We start from the raw sequence: 17,956 nt of genomic DNA, 5'->3' as shown, positions 1-17,956 counted from the left end.
CAGACATTAACCAGACAAACCATTAACCTGAAGTTGTAATTATTAAACTGTTGCCATTTGCAGTGGCACAGGTCAGTTTTGAGTTGCATATGTAGACATAAGGCCTCCTTTCCCAATGCTAGACCTCAGCCCCTGGTTTTTAGAGATTTCACAGTAACCTATGCCCTACTGTTATTATTTTACAGCTCAACCTTTTCTGTTATGAAGCAATCTGTCACATTTGCGACTGATCATTCCAGTGAGAGACATACAGTAATTATCTGATAGAGAGACTAGTATTGCAGCCAGATCCTAAGGCCAAGTCTGAAAGAAATTACACAAGCGTCTGATGACATGCCAAGAAGTCATAGAAAGTGCCACCGAATTCTATTTTATAATGTTACTTTATTAACTACTTATTACAACCAAAATATTACGTGATACTTATCAGACAAGGCGTGGAGATTGATTCACGAAAGTATATTCATCTTGTTAAAGGGGTTCTGCACTTTGTTTTAACTGATGATCTATCCTCTGGATAGATCATCAGCTTCTGATCGGCGGGGGTCTGACCCCCGGGACCCCCACCAATCAGCTGTTTGAGAAGGCAGTAGCGCTCCAGCAGCGCCGCAGCCTTCTCACTGTTTACCGCCAGCCCACTGATGTCACGACTAGTGGCTAAGCTCGGTTCCCTTGAATGGAGCTTAGCCCCGCCCACGCTAGTTGATACTAGTCGTGACGTCAGTGGGCCGGCGGTAAACAGTGAGAAGGCCGCAGCGCTACTGGAACGCTATTGCCTTCTCAAACAGCTGATCTGTGGGGCCCCGGGTGTCGGACCCCTGCCGATCAGAAGCTGATGATCTATATCCAGAGGATAGATCATCAGCTAAAACAAAGTGCAGAACCCCTTTAATATGCAACATACATTATTGACACATAGAATAATAGCTCTGTATTTAGGCGCAACATTTACATAATTTGAGTGCAGAACTATCCAGCATGTGAATGGCCAGCTTGGAGGAGGATTCTCATCATTTAGTATTATTGCCGATCTCCATGGTGGAAAAGGGACAGAAGTATATTGCCCTTCTTCCTGCACTGCAGCGGTCCCGGCTACCTGATGTGCAGGGACTTACAACACAGCTATAGCACATGCAAGTTAATGGGTTTGTGTTGTACTTCCCAAATGTGGGTTGCTGGGAATATTGCTGTGCACGGAAAAACAAAGGACGCCCCATCATTGTAAGGATAATGGGATCAAACCTAAATTTTACATGAGATATCACAAAAATGTAGTTTTCCATTCTCATGATACATACTAATCAATAAACTGTGGTCAAATCTTATTAACCATAAAAACACTAAGCCTAGTCCCCAAATTCTAGACCGTTATAGAGACTGTCAGTGCCATGGGCTGTGACCATCACTCCTACATGTCTCCTGTACAGATCCATCAGAAATCAACACAAGGTTATACAGCTAAGGCTGTACAGTATGTAATAATGGCTGATGGTGGATCGTTCCAAACACAGAGATAAACAGCACGCACTGCTTTCTGACTCACGCTCACATTATCTGTATAAATTACTGATGTCATCTGGTTATCTTTATTAATCCGTGTTTATGAAGGAAAATGGAATACCAATCACAGATAGATCAGCTCTAGGATGATTCATTGGTTCCTTCATACATTTCTACAAGTATACTGTGTGGAAAGCTTTCCGTGAATCTGTGATGACCTGCAGGTCTAGATCAGTAATCAGAAGGCTTTAAAAAAGCATCTGTCTTCAGACTGCTCTTAGTCTATGTTTTGCTCGTACCCTTTTTAGGATGATGTAATACATATTTTTGTACTGTAATGTATTTTCTTCATATAACTTATATAATGATCTTCCAGAATGTCATAAGTGATTCTTAAAGGGTTTCTGTCACCAGATTTAACCCTATTAAGCAAGCTGACATTAGCGATGTGCTAATGTCAGCTGAACCTAACTAGCCTATCCCTACTTTTATCTGTGCCCCCGTTACTCCCGAAATCAAACTTTTATAATATGCTAATTAGTTGTTCCTGCTGCTAGAGGCTCCGTTCTCCCACCTATTAAGTATTCGATGCAGGCGCGTGAGGAAGCTGGCAGCCTGCGAGCGTCTTTCCCTCACCGCGCCTGCGCGGAATGCTGAACGGTGCAGGATTTCACCAGAGCACAGGGCTGGCAGACGGATGGGAGCGCTGCCTGGCCCTGTCAATCAGGACTTGGAAGGAGGTGGGAGAACGGAGCCTCTAGGAGCAGGAACAACGCTCCCACCTGTTCCTAGAGGCTAATTAGCATATTATACAAGTTAGATTTCTGCCGTAACGGGGGCATAGATGAAAGTAGGAATAGGCTAGATAGGTTTAGCTGACATTAGCCATCACTAATGTCAGCTAGCTTAATAGGGTTAAATCTGGTCACAGGAACCCTTTAATCAAAACTGTTTCTTGTGGACATTCATTAGAGGTTTCAACACTGTATAGCCCTCTAATAATATATAATTAGGCTCCATTTTATGGAGGCTCAGTGGTTAGCACTGGTGCCTTGCAGAGCTGGGGTCCTAATGGAGTTTGTATGTTCTCCCCGTGTTTGCGTCGGTTTCCTCCAGGTACTCTGGTTTCCTCCGACACTTTAAAGACATTCTGATAGGGAACTTAGACAGAATTGGTCAAAACCTCCTCTGAAGCTGCAACTTATAGACTCATTCAGAATAGACACATTTCTTAGACTCCACTCCTAGTCAAAGTCATTGATAAATTGCTCATATATGACAAAACGTATATGTGTCATATAATTAAAGGGTTTGCACCATAAACTACTTTTCACTTCAAAGTTTATTTTCATCAATTATTCTAGCTCCCATTCCTCCTTGAATATTTTTTTTTTTCAAATTTGCCTTATTTGCAGTTTTCTCTTATCCACCTTGCTTAAATGCTTACTCCTGGTTTGTGATATGACTGCTGTCCCATCATGCCTTAGTGCAGTGAGATGTGTCCTGACAAAGCAGGACTTAACCATCAGCTACTGAAGATTGAAACTGATTTGCCACAGGGTGCACTGGTAGGCTAATAAGTTTTAGAAAAGGCAGTTTTGATAAATGGTGGTATTTGGGGAAAGTGATATAATAGCGATATCTATAGGGTGGGAAACTTTTATATTGGTGGCACAACCCCTTTAAATTCTCCCATGTGCATATATTGTAATATAATATTAATTGTAACTCAATGAAAGGGTGACAGATGCTGTTTCATTTGCCTTCAACATGTTATATAGAGAGAATCTAAGTCGCACATCCTCATTCCTATGCTACTGACATGACAACTGTTAACAATTTGCAGCATTTCTTTTGATAAAACATGGCTATACAGCAAAAGTATCAATCATTTGCTGTGCACTATTAAGAGGCATTAGTATACAGTTTGATCAAAGAGCATATGCCCACTTACCGCGACAAGGTTGCCTCTTGTTAAGTGGGGACCTACTCTAACCATAGCGCGACGCCGTGCGGCGAGCACCGCGCCTCCACAAAGCTCAAGCAGGCAACGGGATCCAGCAGCCACACCGCGGCCCCACCGTGAGGCAGAGCCACCTAGGCCTCAGATCCCATCATTCCACCAGCACGGCACAGAAGCATGGGAACTGGTGCAAAGGGATCACCTGTTCACAGCTTCTCAGGAACTCCAACTGAGATGGGGTAGGAATTATTTGACCCTTTGCAGACTACTGCTAATTAAAAGTACCTGTGACAAATGGGGAGGAGTGCTGACTCAGAGGGGGGGGGGGGAAAGAAGATACAACATATACAAATCATGTTATATAGAGAGAATCTAAGTCGCACATCCTCATTCCTATGTTACTGACATGACAACTGTTAACAATTTGCAGCAATTTGTTAACAATTTGCCTTCATCGCCTTATCAATGCCATCTACTGTAAGTCATGTGTAAATTTTAACAGTATGTTGACCAGTGATGATTCAGTGCTATGTTTTCTGATTGGATGCCTGTACAGGTCATTACTGTGTCCGTCTTGTCATCTAGGTCATTAATACTTAATAATTTGCTGTCATTTCAGATGCATTCACGAGTTTTCTTTGGAGAGCCTGGACCATGGTTCAGCCATATGAACATGGATGGAGACAAGACCACAGTTTTTCATGACGTAGATGGCTCAGTGTCAGAATATCCAGGAGCATTTTTGGTGAAAGAAGACAACTGGTTATTGAGACATCCTGATTGTTTAGATGTTCCAGACTGGAAGGGAGCAATTTGCAGTGGCAATTATGCCCAGGTACCTCCCAGTTCAGCAAACATTAGCAATGAAAAAAATAACAATCTATCCACTAACTACCCAGCATTCATTCTTTACTTTGGTGCTGTCTGAATAAAACCTTTTTGTCACGCTCTTTTTAGATCTATGTCCAAGCAAGAAGACCAGCCGATGCAAGTATGACAATCATTAAAGATGAGTACCCTGAGCATCCATTGCACTTAGAAGGAGCGCTTGGAAAAAGCAACCATTATCAACAGTATCAGCCTGTCATCACTCTGCAAAAAGGCTACACAGTACACTGGGATATGACCGCCCCTGAGGAGCTGACTCTTTGGCTTATTAACTTCCAAAAGTAGGTCTTGCATTTATGTCTATAATTCTCACTGAACTTAAACTGTTACAACACTTCATCATCTAAAATAGCCAACAAGGAATATGTATGGCCACATCTGTTTAATGGAACTATTAAGTAACAAGAATGGAAAGCAAAGTTTGAGGATAACAAGCCATGGTTTAAGTAGCACGAACATTTCCCTCATGCAATATTATGACTATTTTACTAAGTTATTGCCCCCCTGAGAACATTAGTCTCCAATAAGAGGTGAAGATTTTCACATTTCGGATATGATTCATAAAACAAAATTTGAAAGATAAAACATTTAACCTGAAATGCTCCTTATGATGTTATTATTTGTATTCCCGACACTATAAAATGGTTTCCTTGGGTTAATTGAAGTGTTTTTCTAGAATATCGTGCAATACACTTTCAAGCCAGGAAAAAATGGCCATCTCAAAATGTAATATTTTTCTTGGCCACTTGATTCTTTAGGAAATTTGATGCCAAGTTCTTATTTCTTGTGGTAACACATGATTCTCCTATTTTAGGAATGACTGGATTCAAGTAGGATTTTGTTATCCTAAAGGGACAACATTTTCCATCCTCTCAGACATTCACAATCGCCTTGCAAAGCAAACATTCAAGACGGGAACCTTTGTACGCACATTCCAAATGGACAAAGTGCACCAGGCATACCCTGGCAGAGGGTATTATTATTGGGATGAGGATTCAGGGTAGGTTATCTTTTTTCTTCAAATGTACACTAAAGAGTGTTGCCGTATCTGCAAACATATATGTAAAGGTTTAGAGCGCCATGTTCCATTATTCATTGGAGTGGTGACAAATCTATTAATTCCCATGAAAAGATATAGCATTTCATTCATAGTAATGGTATCACTCCAGTGCATATGAACCATGACACAAAACTTTTTTATACATAAGGAAAGTGGAGGTTTACTCCTATATATTCATGTAGCTCTATGCATTCATTCCAACCCGCATTACAATGACTGGTGACATGGGACTGGCCAGTGTAGGCAATACTTCCATTTATTTCTTATGTGAGGACACAGTTCTATTTAAGGCTATGCCTGGTAACATTCACTTCATGGTGTCACAGCATGAATTAGGTCTCATGCCTAGGTCTTCTGCTGACTTTGCCACAAGGTAAACTAAATTGTTAAGGGGTTTGGCCACTGGTTACTGTTGCCCAGTGTGTTTTGAAGGATGATTACATGGCACTTATTAATATAGCCTTTATTGAAATTCCGCACCAAGTTCTATATTTTACAAGCTATGCCCCTTGTTGTTTGCCAAGTCGTTTGTGCTGTCCTCACAGAAGTCTTGTCCATAAATTGGCTGCTCATGGAGAGTCATGTGACCCTTCAGATACACCGGACCTGCCATCTGCATTTGCACTGTGGGAGTTCAATGAAGGTGCAGAGTGTTTTAATAAAGGAGACATCACATGGAGGTGATTTGCCTAGTCACATGACCCTCCATCAGCGGCCATCTTATGGACAGGGCATCTATGTGGACAGCACAGAAGATTTTCCTAACAAGGGAGCATGGCTTATGCCATATAGCAAAAGGCACAGAATATCAACAAAGACTAAATCAGTAGGTCACCTATCATCATCGTACCTACAAGTTGGTCACAAGTAATCAGAAAGTGGCCAACCCCTTTAACAATAGGGATGCCAGCATAATCCAAAACAATCTCTATTCTATTTAATCAGATTTTATAGGCTGTCAAGGCCTTTTACATGTTGCCATTAAAATTCACCACAGCTTAATGATCCACAAAATTGTTATAAGCATAAGATGGAGGTTTACATCTGTACTGTTACTGTACGTACCAACGCAAGTTCAGTCATCATAGCAAAGTACAGATGTATCCAGATTTCCTTTCCTTGAATTTTAAGAACTCTAATTTCTCACAATACACACGCTCACAAATTAAGTACATTATTGCAACATGCTAGCTAAATCCTCAACAGGTTGCAATTCATATCACACCTACTGGGTGGCCACATATAGCATAAATAACTCCTCACAGTATTACAAAATCATGGACTTTTTTTTTAAAGCTGGTCACCTTGCACCACTTATCTCGGGATGTATTGAGCCAAAAAGGAAACATAACAAAGCACACACATCTAATCAGAGGATTAGTGTAAAAATGTGACAGATGATCATTTTATGTATGCACAACCAATCTTCATCAACAATTATGACTGGTCAATTATTGATAAAGTTGCTACGAATGTAATGAACGTTTGTGCATATTTGTTTTTGCATTGTGTAAATTCTATGGGGAAATGTATTAAGACTTGCGTTTCTTATGCCAGTTTTGATAACAAACCTGCCGGCGTATGATGATGTAATTCTGACCAGTCATAATCTTCCATTCACCAGAAAATAAAATCTATGCCAACATGGAGTTCTTGTAGATTTCAAGTGTCAGTTTGCTGTCACATATATTGTTAAATGTGTCAAGACGTGGGTGTGACACCTGCGGCTCATGTTCTGCCCACTTTTTGTAAAACTAGCGAGAGTGGCAGAAAAGGAGAAAAAGTCACAAATTTTGCTGAAAAATACCATTTGCATAACATTTTGTGACTTTTGAACGCCACGTACACTAATGACATAGCTCCCATTGTCTATTCAATATATCGCATTCTCCTCTTTCAGATTCAATATGTTTAGTATTTTCTTCCAGGCTGCTGTTTTTAATGCTGAAAGCTCAAAATGAAAAAGAGAAATTAGCATTTTGCTCAGTGAAGGGCTGCGAGAGAGTAAAAATCAAAGCCGAGATCCCAAAAGGTTCTGGTGTCAGCAACTGCCAAGCTTCAGCCTACCCCAAATATTCACAAATGCCCATAGTGGATGTGCCTCTGCCAAAGAAACTGAATGGGAATGATCCGGTAAATCACCATGGTTGAGTTTTATGAAGGGTGGGGTGCAATCTTTGTTTAATGGGCTCTATGCTATGTGGTGATGTAGTATGATATTGTCTGAGGAGAAATTGGAGAAATCATAAAAATTAAGCTTTGTGTACAGGGAAAAAGCTCTTACACAATGTTGTGATATATTTTATGTGATGGGCTGGAACATTTTCTGAACAAAAACTATTCGTGAAATGTAAACTGAGGCTCCAATGTTGAAGCCACCTTATCTTTTAAAAATATACTAGCAATTATTCCCTGAGATGTTCTTATCAGAAATGTTCTATTCAGTGCTGGGGCATGCCAGTATATCGAGTGGCTGTCCGTACTGTTCGTTAAAACATTACATTATCAAATACATAGAGGATTAGTGAGTGGGGTTTATGAGATTAGAAATAAGGGTCTGCTTTTTTTCCCTCCAGAAACAGTGCTCCTCTTGTCTATGTGGTGTGTCAGGTATTGCAGCAAACCCCCATTCACTTGATCTCATACAATTCTTTAAGGGATCATTCACATGGCAATTCTGCATGTATGAAGCCTGTAGGGTGGTACACAGCATCCTTATGGGTGAATTGTGCAGCACTCTGTGTGCTCTGGTGCCTAAATAATATGCCTTTGATGGAACATGTTACATAAAAAAAATTGTAATTGAAGGCACATAGAGGTAAGGCATGGGCCAATAGAATTCTGTGGGTGCCGTATTACAAGGTCCAAATTGATACAAAGGATGTTCAATTGCTAAGTATTTCACATACAATACATTTAGAATTTGATAAACTGGAAGCATATACAGTACAGCTGATTGAAGGGCATTGCACTTTACTAAAGAACTTCTGGGATAATATTAATACAAACCAGAAGATAATATGGTTGAAGATTTTTGAGCTGAGACCCAAGTGACTCAGGCTTGGATATTCTGTGATCTTTTAGCTGCTCTTTGGGTTCTATAATGGGAGGATGCTGTGCTAAATACACTGCTTCACTTCTGTTCCAGGAGAAGACAAATGATCACTTACTGGAGATCAAAGTAGAGTCCTACAACACCAGATACTACCATCTGAAAGATGACTTTGCATACATTGAGGTAAGTAATCGCTTGACTATTTCTGTATATTGAGCAATCTATATAAAAACTAGATGTTGACGGGCACCACGTGGTAAAACATCAGCCTAGTCAGCATGTAATACCATCAACAATAGTAGAAAACAGAGCCACGTACAAAGAGAGACTGCTCTGCAAAGAATAGCAATACACTTTTAGAGACGTCACAAAATATTATCAAAAATGTTGGGACAACTATTGAACCGAAACATACACAAAAAAGCATGACAAATTATTCCTGACCCCCAATACGGTCACTAGATAAACACAGAAAATATGGGTAACCCATGGACTAGATCCTATAGAAATCATGTCTATTCACAAGAGCAAGGAAAAATATGGAAGCTCAAACACAGGTGCAGTCTTTATTTGTATGTTGGTTTATTTTCTTCTGTTACCTAAAAACTATCTGTCCATTTTGTGTCCTTAGAACATTAAACAGATGTGAAAATGCTTTTCACAGGTATAAACAATAAAACACTCTGGGGGAGATTTATCATACTCCTGCACATTGGATATGGCGGTAAAAAGATCCAAAACCCAGTTTTGCAATTTATTGAAAGCATTTCATTTATGATGAGGTCTGCTCCTTATCAAATATTAAATGCCTGTTCTGGCAGCACAGCGCCCATCAAGACCAGCATAGTACACACGGTTCTTGATAAATCAGTCCCCTGTTGTTAAAGGGGTGGTTCACCGCTTTAAACTTTTTTAACTGTTCCTAGCAACATGTTGTACCAGCTGAAAAAATCATACTCACTTCCTGCCTCTTCATTCTGTCTACCTGACGCTGCTTGAAGATCTGACATTCCCTGACCTGTAAACTTCTGGATAGATGGGCTCATGCGCACCGTCTCAGCAGTGATGTGTACCCAAACGGCACTTGACCCAGCAGTGATGTGCCACTTGGAGAAACGTCACTGCTGAGGTTAGTCCACACTGGGGTTTGCCTGAGTTGGGCCCCTAAAATGCCAGGGCAGTATAACTACCCCACAAGTGACCCCATTCTGTCTACCTGACGCTGCTTGAAGATCTTACATTCCCTGACCTGTAAACTTCTGGATAGATGGGGTCATGCGCACCGTCTCAGCAGTGATGTGTACCCAAACGGCACTTGACCCAGCAGTGATGTGCCACTTGGAGAAACGTCACTGCTGAGGTTAGTCTTTGACTGAAGAGGTGCACATGATCCCATCAGGTACGAGTTTCTGTTGGGGATAGTTAAAAAAATCCCAAAGGCTGGACAACCCCTTTAAAGGTACATATGAAACCCACATAATGGAGACGGACTATTTTATGATAGAAATGGAGGTAAGAAAGAGATATAGACAAATGTCCCACATAAAGCATGTCATGACAAAAGTTTTACTTTTAAATACTGTACTGGTACCTTCTACACTATAGTCATCAAGGCAGTCTCCCTATGGCAGACACATTGTAGTTTCCCTAGTGCCTAAAGTGAACCTCTCAGGTGATTTCTGTTGCCCTATCTGAGAGCAGGACATGATAGAGGGAGAGAATGTGAGTCCTGTGATATATACTGTAGGGTTTATATGATGTGGAGCAGAGTCCTGGTTACCGCGGCCACATAGGATGATTGACAGCCATCCTTGTGTCAGTGGGTATTGGGGTAAACACAACTCTTTAATCCAATCAGAGCTGCCATTGTCAGACTGTGCAGGGACACCCTCCCAACTGGTAACACCCTGCTGGACCTTTATTACAGACAGCTGGCAATTCATTCATGCATTCTAGAAGGAATAAGAGAGGAATGGCAATATAGTGACATAAGAATAGATGCTCCAGAATTGTTATTACATAGGGAATGTAAGTAGTTACTATAACAGGTTGTGCTAGGGTGGCAGCTAGGCCCTTCTCTATTGCAGTACACACAAATGTCCTCGTAGTGGAGTACCATACATAATGACAAATACATACTAGAGACCTTCAAGGCACAAAATAATTTGCACAAAAAACTTAGACTGGGGTATGGGGGCTGTTTTATTGAAGTCTATGAATTCATGTTCAACTAGCAAGACAAACAACATGAAGATTTAACGTCACAAAATATGTTTTGGATATTCTGCACCAACAGGTGGATAACAAAAAGTTCTTCATGCCAGACGATGGGATACAAGTGGTTGTGATTGATGGAAGTCACGGAAAAGTTGTAGACAGTGCTAGCTTCAAAACTGCCATCCTACAAGGAATCCCAGCTCAGTTTGATAACTATGTGACCAACATCAAAGACAAGTGAGTAGCTTTCTCAGCACACAATATCTGTATACCATGTGCACGACTTACAAGTGATCTGTTCTTGGTTACCAGTGCAAAACATTACATGCGGTTTTAAGTACTGATATTCTTATGGTTACAAAAGCACACATTTATAAGACACCACAGGGACACTAAACACCATGATGTCACAATACAGGAATAATACATATGGTGAAGTCACAACAGTACAGTGATGTCACAACACAGGCAGAATAAATGCAGTGACAAGGGGCGTAAACAGTTCTCATAAGGCGCTATAGCAACACTTAGTATGCCTTTCCCAGTGAGATTTATGACAGATTTAGGATTTTAATTTAAAAAAAAAAAGTATGCTCTGCCTCACCCACTTTACTGGACTTATGTGTCGTAAAAAGTGGATCAGGTGCTTAATAAATATAGTGCCCAATCTGAATATCAATGTATTTATACCAGACAACTGGCATTAATACACGGATAAATCTCCCCTATTAGCGGTAAATCACTGCTTCCTCTCACATATTACAAAAATGGCTGTCTGCTGCAACCACAAGGAGGAGCTTAGTACATAGGAATTTATAGTTACTTTGTGGAAGCTGTAAAATCACTATGCACTAGCCTCCCCATAGTGACAGCTGCAGGAAAATGCAGCGACTCTATGTCGGGAACAGGACAAACAGAGCAACGCTGGGCCTCCCCTCCCTCTGTACCCCCTAAGCAGTTGAGTGGTCCTCCATGGTAGGTATGCCATTGGCAGTGATGTCACAGTACAGGGATAAAAATACAGTGAAGCCATAATACAGGGATGATAAAACAATGATGTCATGATGCAAAGACAATAACTAGTAATATCTCTGCACGTGGATAGTACAAACACATCACAGTGATACTATCCAATATAAGAGTCACAGTATATGGATAATAAACACATTTAGAAGTAATAGGAAACTGTTATTACACACAGGGTTGTCAAAAATTGGAATAATGCCCATAGTGATGTCACAGAAGAAGGATAATAGCGTGATGTCACAGAAGAAGGATAATAGCACAGCTAATTATGTCCCAGCTAATCACAAAGGACCATGGTGATGTCATAGAAGAGACAGAATAAAGCTACTGTTATCACATCTAATAGCTAAGGACCATAGTGATGTCATAGAAATAAACCTATTCATGTCACAGCTGATAGCTAAGAGGGCCATAGTGATGTCATAGAAATAAACCTGATGTCACATAAGAGGGATAATAAACCTAATTATGTCCCAGCTAATAGCCAAGGACAGTGATGTCACAGTACATGGATAAAAATCACAAAATACAAGCAAAATGCCAACAGTGACTTCTCAGTATTGTAATAATGCATACAGTGACGTCACAGTTCAGAGGTAATGTGACAAAGTGGTCAATATACAGACTCTAGGATCCAGGTGTGACTGCATTCTCTGTACCCCTGTACTTATGTCCCTTCATCAAATCGAGAACCATTTCAGGTGACAATGAGTTTTGTATTACAGCTCTATTGTGGTCATCGTATCAAAAGGAAGACTTTACCACAAAGGACCTTGGCTCAGGGTTCTGGGAAGACTTGGAGCTGAGCGGGATCTAAAGCTGAAAGGTGAGGCAAAGTCAAGTTTAGAATTGTGCTTGAAGCTTGTGGGTTCAGTAAAGCAAACACTGCCACAACCTATCATGATAATATGCTGCCTTATGTAATGGCAGCATATTACTCATCATTATAGTGACCGCTATGCTATTTATTATACCACACAGCACAAAACATATTGTCCCATTTGCATATAAGCTATAAGACATGATACAGCAGACACCTACTTATAAGTCCATTGTATTCACGAGCTTGACACTCCCGCCTTCTCCTAATTGACAATCTGCAAATAAACTGAAAGCTGTAGTGGAAAAAAAGTTTAAAATTTTAAATAAAAGACTAATTTTGGCTTTATAGCGTATCCTTCCACCTGGAGTGACTCTGTAAATGATGGCTTCCTGTTTATTTCATCAAATACACTTCTTGTTGATGTACTTATGAATAATATAAAAATGCAGTCATGTTGATGAGAAGTATATGAAGAATGTGTGCCATGACACTGCATCTATTTTACTGCTACCCTGCCAAAAATCGCTTATCATGTAGAGATATAGAGAAAAATGTAAATTTTTACTACTATGAAACTTTTAAAGTTTTTTTACAGCATTCTTATCTATTCCTGTGTTGTCTGCAGATAAACTAGCTTTCGTTGGATTTAAAGGACATTTCAGACCTATTTGGACCAAGCTGGTTACAAATGCAGAGGCTTCGAAAATCTACCAAGTTGTCCCTTTTCCTGTGAAGAGAATAATGAAATTATGAACATGGACGGGTGAAGTTTTACCACTGTTTTTATTCCCAGGCAGGGGAGGATTGCAGACATTGGCACAGCATGTCAGAATGCACAACCTCTCCGCCCATTGACACGGCACAGAGTGTGCTTGCGTTGTACACATTGTACCTGGGTATTGTCAAAAGGAATCAGTGCCCATGGGCTTCTCGTACCCACCATGCCAGGCTCCGATGTGCTCAGTGCCGCACTAGCATTGAAGAGGACTTGTCGTTAGCACATAGAATATGATTCCTACAAATTCCAATTTGTAATTAGGGGATTCATATGTATCCTTGTAGTGCCATCCCTATACTGCCAGGGTAACGCAGTTGCACAGTATTCATTCACAAGTTCTGCTTTTTGGTGGCCATAGGGTTGTTCAGGTTTAAATTAATTGTTTGCATCAAACAGGCCATAATCCTCAATATTTTTATTTGTGACACCTGGATTCTCTACTTTAACCAATTTTCTGCCAAAAGAACTTTTCACATCAAGATTTTATGTCTGTCTAGTAAATGTTTTAATATTAATATCCTAAAATACATGATGAGGGACCAAAGGCTTACCTTGAGCATCTGAAAGATGTGGTGTTTCCGATCTGTTGTGTCTGTCATCTGGTAGGAATTCATTTCTGTAAGCTCGCATGGACAGCAGGACTTCCTCCAGTCTTCTGCCTGAAGCATCTTGGTAAATTGAACATTTAGCATGAGCTGAACATTTACATTTTTGCCCTCACAGCTGCAGCTTTTCAGTGGAAATAACCATAATATTCACCAGAGCTACTGTACATATACATATAAGGGAGGGTATGGAAAATACAAACCATACATTCTGCCATAGTAGTCATTTTTGTATCATCCCTAAATAAGCGATCCAACCATGTTATCTGCAAGGTTCTAAATCTTAAAATTCAGTCTAGGGGTAAAAAAAAAAGAAGGAAAAACATAATTTATGTTAGTATCTGAGTTTTCCTCTTCTGGCAGAAGATTCCTTATTAGCAAAAACCTGGGGGTTACCCTTACAACCTAAAAATACAAATAAACCAATAGGATTCTGCCACACAGATCTATATGTTTTCACAACATCCCATCTGAACACAAATTAAGATACTCTAGAGCGGGAAAACTAAAGAAAAGGAATTCCTATGTCTAGATCCACAGACGTCCCCTCTGTAGCCATCTAGCTTTTATACCAAATATTGCAACCTAGATATATATGACTATAAAGAGCAGTGTTTAAATAGAATAGATAACCGAGATTTACTTAATCTACTACATCATTTTCCTCAAATACCACCATGTCTTCTCATTTTACGCCTAGACTGAATTTTAAGATTTGGAGTATTGCAGACAACATGGTCAGATCCCTTGTTTAGGGATCATATAAAAATTCTACCATGACAGTTCTAGAGGTACACTTCATTAAAAGTCAGATGATTCCATCGATGATTAGCCTATGTTACACATCTTAGTCCAGTGTGATTATTTAACTTTTGTATTTGCTATGTTTCTAGTATGGCTTGAAGGTGCAGCACACGTTCTACCTGGCAATTGTTTGCTAAGGGATGAGAACATTTTTGCACAACTGAGTCACATTACTGAATTAACCTCACCATTTGTGGAAAAGGTCATCTAGAACAATACAGAAAGCAGAAATGTCATTGACAGCTCTGCATGTGGTAGGACTTGATGTGATAATACCTCTTGGGTAGTGTTTGAACAGGATTTTACAGTTTATATTGAGGTATAATCTACATACAGAGTTGAGGAGCACTTTGCTTATGTAATTTTCAGTCATAGCTTTTCTCATATCTCATTCTCATGGCTTCATTCAGAATTACAGTTTGTAGGTTTCTGAGCTCTAATCTCCCAGAGTAGCTGCTGGTTCAGTGTCTGTACAGAACGTGTTTTGGTGATGAGTCTCGTGCTGCAGTCGTTACATTGGAACTTTGCAGTAGGGTTTATTGATGCACATTTTTGCTGAGACTTTGGAAAAGAACAGCAAGAAGTGATGTGACTAAAACCTTAAGCTTCCATAGGAAAAACGAATTTTCTATAATGTAACAAGGGATGCATTACATGAGCTCAGCTAAGCCCTTAGAACGGAGCATATCACCTTGCATTAAAAGTAGAAAAATGTAATAAAGCAAGTTATTTTTCTAAGTTACTCAACTTTTTATGAAGATCTTGATGTAAGCTGTAAAATAGTTCAGGAAGTTGAACTTGCACTTTAAGGGTATGGCCACATGTAGTGTTTACAGAAGTGAAAAAATGGATGAAATTTTTTTTTAATCTCATTCTTTCACTGTAGAAATATTTAACAACATCAATAGATAATATGACATGCGGTGTGAATTTTAAATCTTCAGTGTGTCAACTATGTTGCAATGCAGAGGGTGAAATCTGCAACATTTCCACACCAAAATCCACATGTTTTGCTGTGGATGTTGCTGCTGTGTATTAAGTCCATATATGCTGTCGATTTTGCGCTGCGGAAATTCTGCAGAAGACCCACCACCTGTGGCTGTACCCTAAGGGCAAGACCACATGGTTCCTTTTATTTCTGTAAGTACTGCAATAAGCCTCGATGTGTCGACATGCAATGCAATGCATTGTGTAAGAATAGCGTACAACTGCTTGTTAATTCCTACACAGATAAAAAAAAAAAATGACAATGACTAACATTTTAGCAGACAAATAGTTAAAAACCAACATTACAGACAATATAAACAGTCAACTTTTACGTAATATATCTTTGTGATTATCATACCATACTTTTGGCATACCATACTTATTAACAGCACACTCACTAGTTTTGCTTACACTAAGGGACTATGGCATTTTCTATTATGCTTTGCACTATTAGGTCATTACGCTTCCTAGTTTTAAAACCACTTGAAATTGCCCTAGTCGCTCTCCCTAGAACTTGTAGAAAAGGTTGATGTGGACACATTCATTTGACCCAAACAAGCTTTACTAGTGGGATTTATAGACAAACCGCAGTACACATGGATCAGTAACATGGTGTTTTCTGGTACACAGTCTCAGGGGGGAATCTATCAAGGTGCAACTTTTTCAGTTTTGATTTGACTTGGCTAAAGGTGCGCAAAATTTAGCGAAAGTTGCATGATGTATAATAAATTTGGCGCATATATAAACTGTCTAGAAATGTCACTCCACTTTTCCTACACCAGCCCCGTGCTGGTGCACTCTTGCACCTTTATTGCCACTTTTCAAAAAAGTTGTAATGATAAATCCATCTAGAAACTAATTAACGTACTAAACTTTTTACGTCACTTTTTAAAAGTGGAGAAGGCAGTGTAAATGGCAAGATCAGCACATGTGCCAAAATTTGCAACTTTTTTACTGGTGTAAAAACTTGATACATTCTCCCCTCAGTGTTTTATGATACCATCTTGTCTCATCTCTTTGTTATCCATGCACCGAAATAGCTGGTCCTTTTTCGGAAATAGATGTAAAAGTTCTGTAAAGTGTTTTGTATGTATGCAATATTTCGTATGACTTCATGTGAAACGAAAGAAAAGAAAAATATATATTTTGTATTTATTTATTCACCTGAATGCCAGGGACGGAATAGTTGTGTCATTTTCATTGTGATTGTATAGGATTCACTATGAATGGTTGATTTAAGATGATCTTTTTGTAAGTCAGGAGTTTGATTATTTGCAAATTTAGAGATGACTGTATCAGCATTTGTTGTCTGTGTATGTGTTCATTCACTTTAAAAAATATAAAGTTACTTTGTGTCCATTTCTTGGAGTGCTACATTGTCTCCTTGTTCTCAGCATCACTGTATGTTCTCTCACCAAGAGCCCGGAGATTGGTAACGATTTCTACACATTACAGCACCTACTCCACTTGTTCAGCATGAAGCTTCACAATGTGGTCCTGAAGTTTAACACACACATGGTTTGTGTCAATAGAACATATCCCAATGTCTAGATCCCCATCCTATCCTAAAATGGACCAGTAACCAAGTGTTTTCACTCAAGAGTTTCCACAACTCACATTCATTTGTATGGAGATTAACCCCCTTTTTATTAGGGAGGCCATAGATTGTTATTATTACTATTATTACTTACCTTGTAGGGGTATTAACATCCAGGTTGCTATATACAGAAATACAGAGGAGTTGACATGGATTATATATTAACACATGAAAAAAACAAGATAAGATACATGATCTTACTGAGTGACAGACTGGCACAGAAGGAAAGAGGGCCATGTCTGTAAGGACGCAGAGTGTACAAGAGAAAGGGAAGAACCAGTAGGGGAGGGTTGAAGCTGCTTATATACAGTAGTTGCGTCATACAGGCAGGTTTATGACCGTTGAAAGCTTTCTAAAGAGGAGTGGTCTTTAAGTGACTTTTAAAGGTGTATCTTGGAGGTGATGTGAGGAGGAGACAGGAGAAGAAAGAAAGGAGTTTTGTGAGGACCGTAGAATATGTGTGGGGGGATAGCTGGAGATAAAGTCAGATATACAGTATCTGGGGGGACAGATAAGATTAATTTGCTAGACAGTGAAGAGGATGTCAGAGAAGAAAGGAGGTAGATGAAAAAGGGGCAAGCCCATGTATTTGGGGATAGATAGTAGGGTATTAGTTCAAAGGCCACTGAAGAGGATATTGCAGTGGTCAGTAA

The 17,956-nt window shown here is 39.7% G+C and overlaps 1 protein-coding gene across 5 annotated transcripts in view; it reads left to right on the top strand.

Moving 5' to 3' along the window:
* LOC122927572 (cell migration inducing hyaluronidase 1) overlaps positions 1-17,065 on the top strand; it is a 121,213-nt gene extending 104,148 nt beyond the window's left edge. For all 5 annotated transcript variants that reach the window (XM_044279522.1, XM_044279521.1, XM_044279520.1 and 2 more), the window contains 8 exons: positions 4,083-4,298; positions 4,421-4,632; positions 5,166-5,351; positions 7,340-7,544; positions 8,560-8,649; positions 10,763-10,920; positions 12,435-12,535; positions 13,158-17,065. In XM_044279522.1, coding sequence (XP_044135457.1) covers positions 4,083-4,298; positions 4,421-4,632; positions 5,166-5,351; positions 7,340-7,544; positions 8,560-8,649; positions 10,763-10,920; positions 12,435-12,535; positions 13,158-13,285 — 1,296 coding nt within the window. In that variant the 3' untranslated portion in view covers positions 13,286-17,065. The remainder of the gene's footprint in view (positions 1-4,082; positions 4,299-4,420; positions 4,633-5,165; positions 5,352-7,339; positions 7,545-8,559; positions 8,650-10,762; positions 10,921-12,434; positions 12,536-13,157) is intronic.
* Positions 17,066-17,956: the final 891 nt, after the last annotated feature.

The sequence above is a fragment of the Bufo gargarizans genome, chromosome 2 (genome assembly GCF_014858855.1).
Source record: "Bufo gargarizans isolate SCDJY-AF-19 chromosome 2, ASM1485885v1, whole genome shotgun sequence".
Classification (NCBI taxonomy): Eukaryota; Metazoa; Chordata; class Amphibia; order Anura; family Bufonidae; genus Bufo; species Bufo gargarizans.
This window is presented reverse-complemented; position numbering and strand designations above follow the sequence as displayed.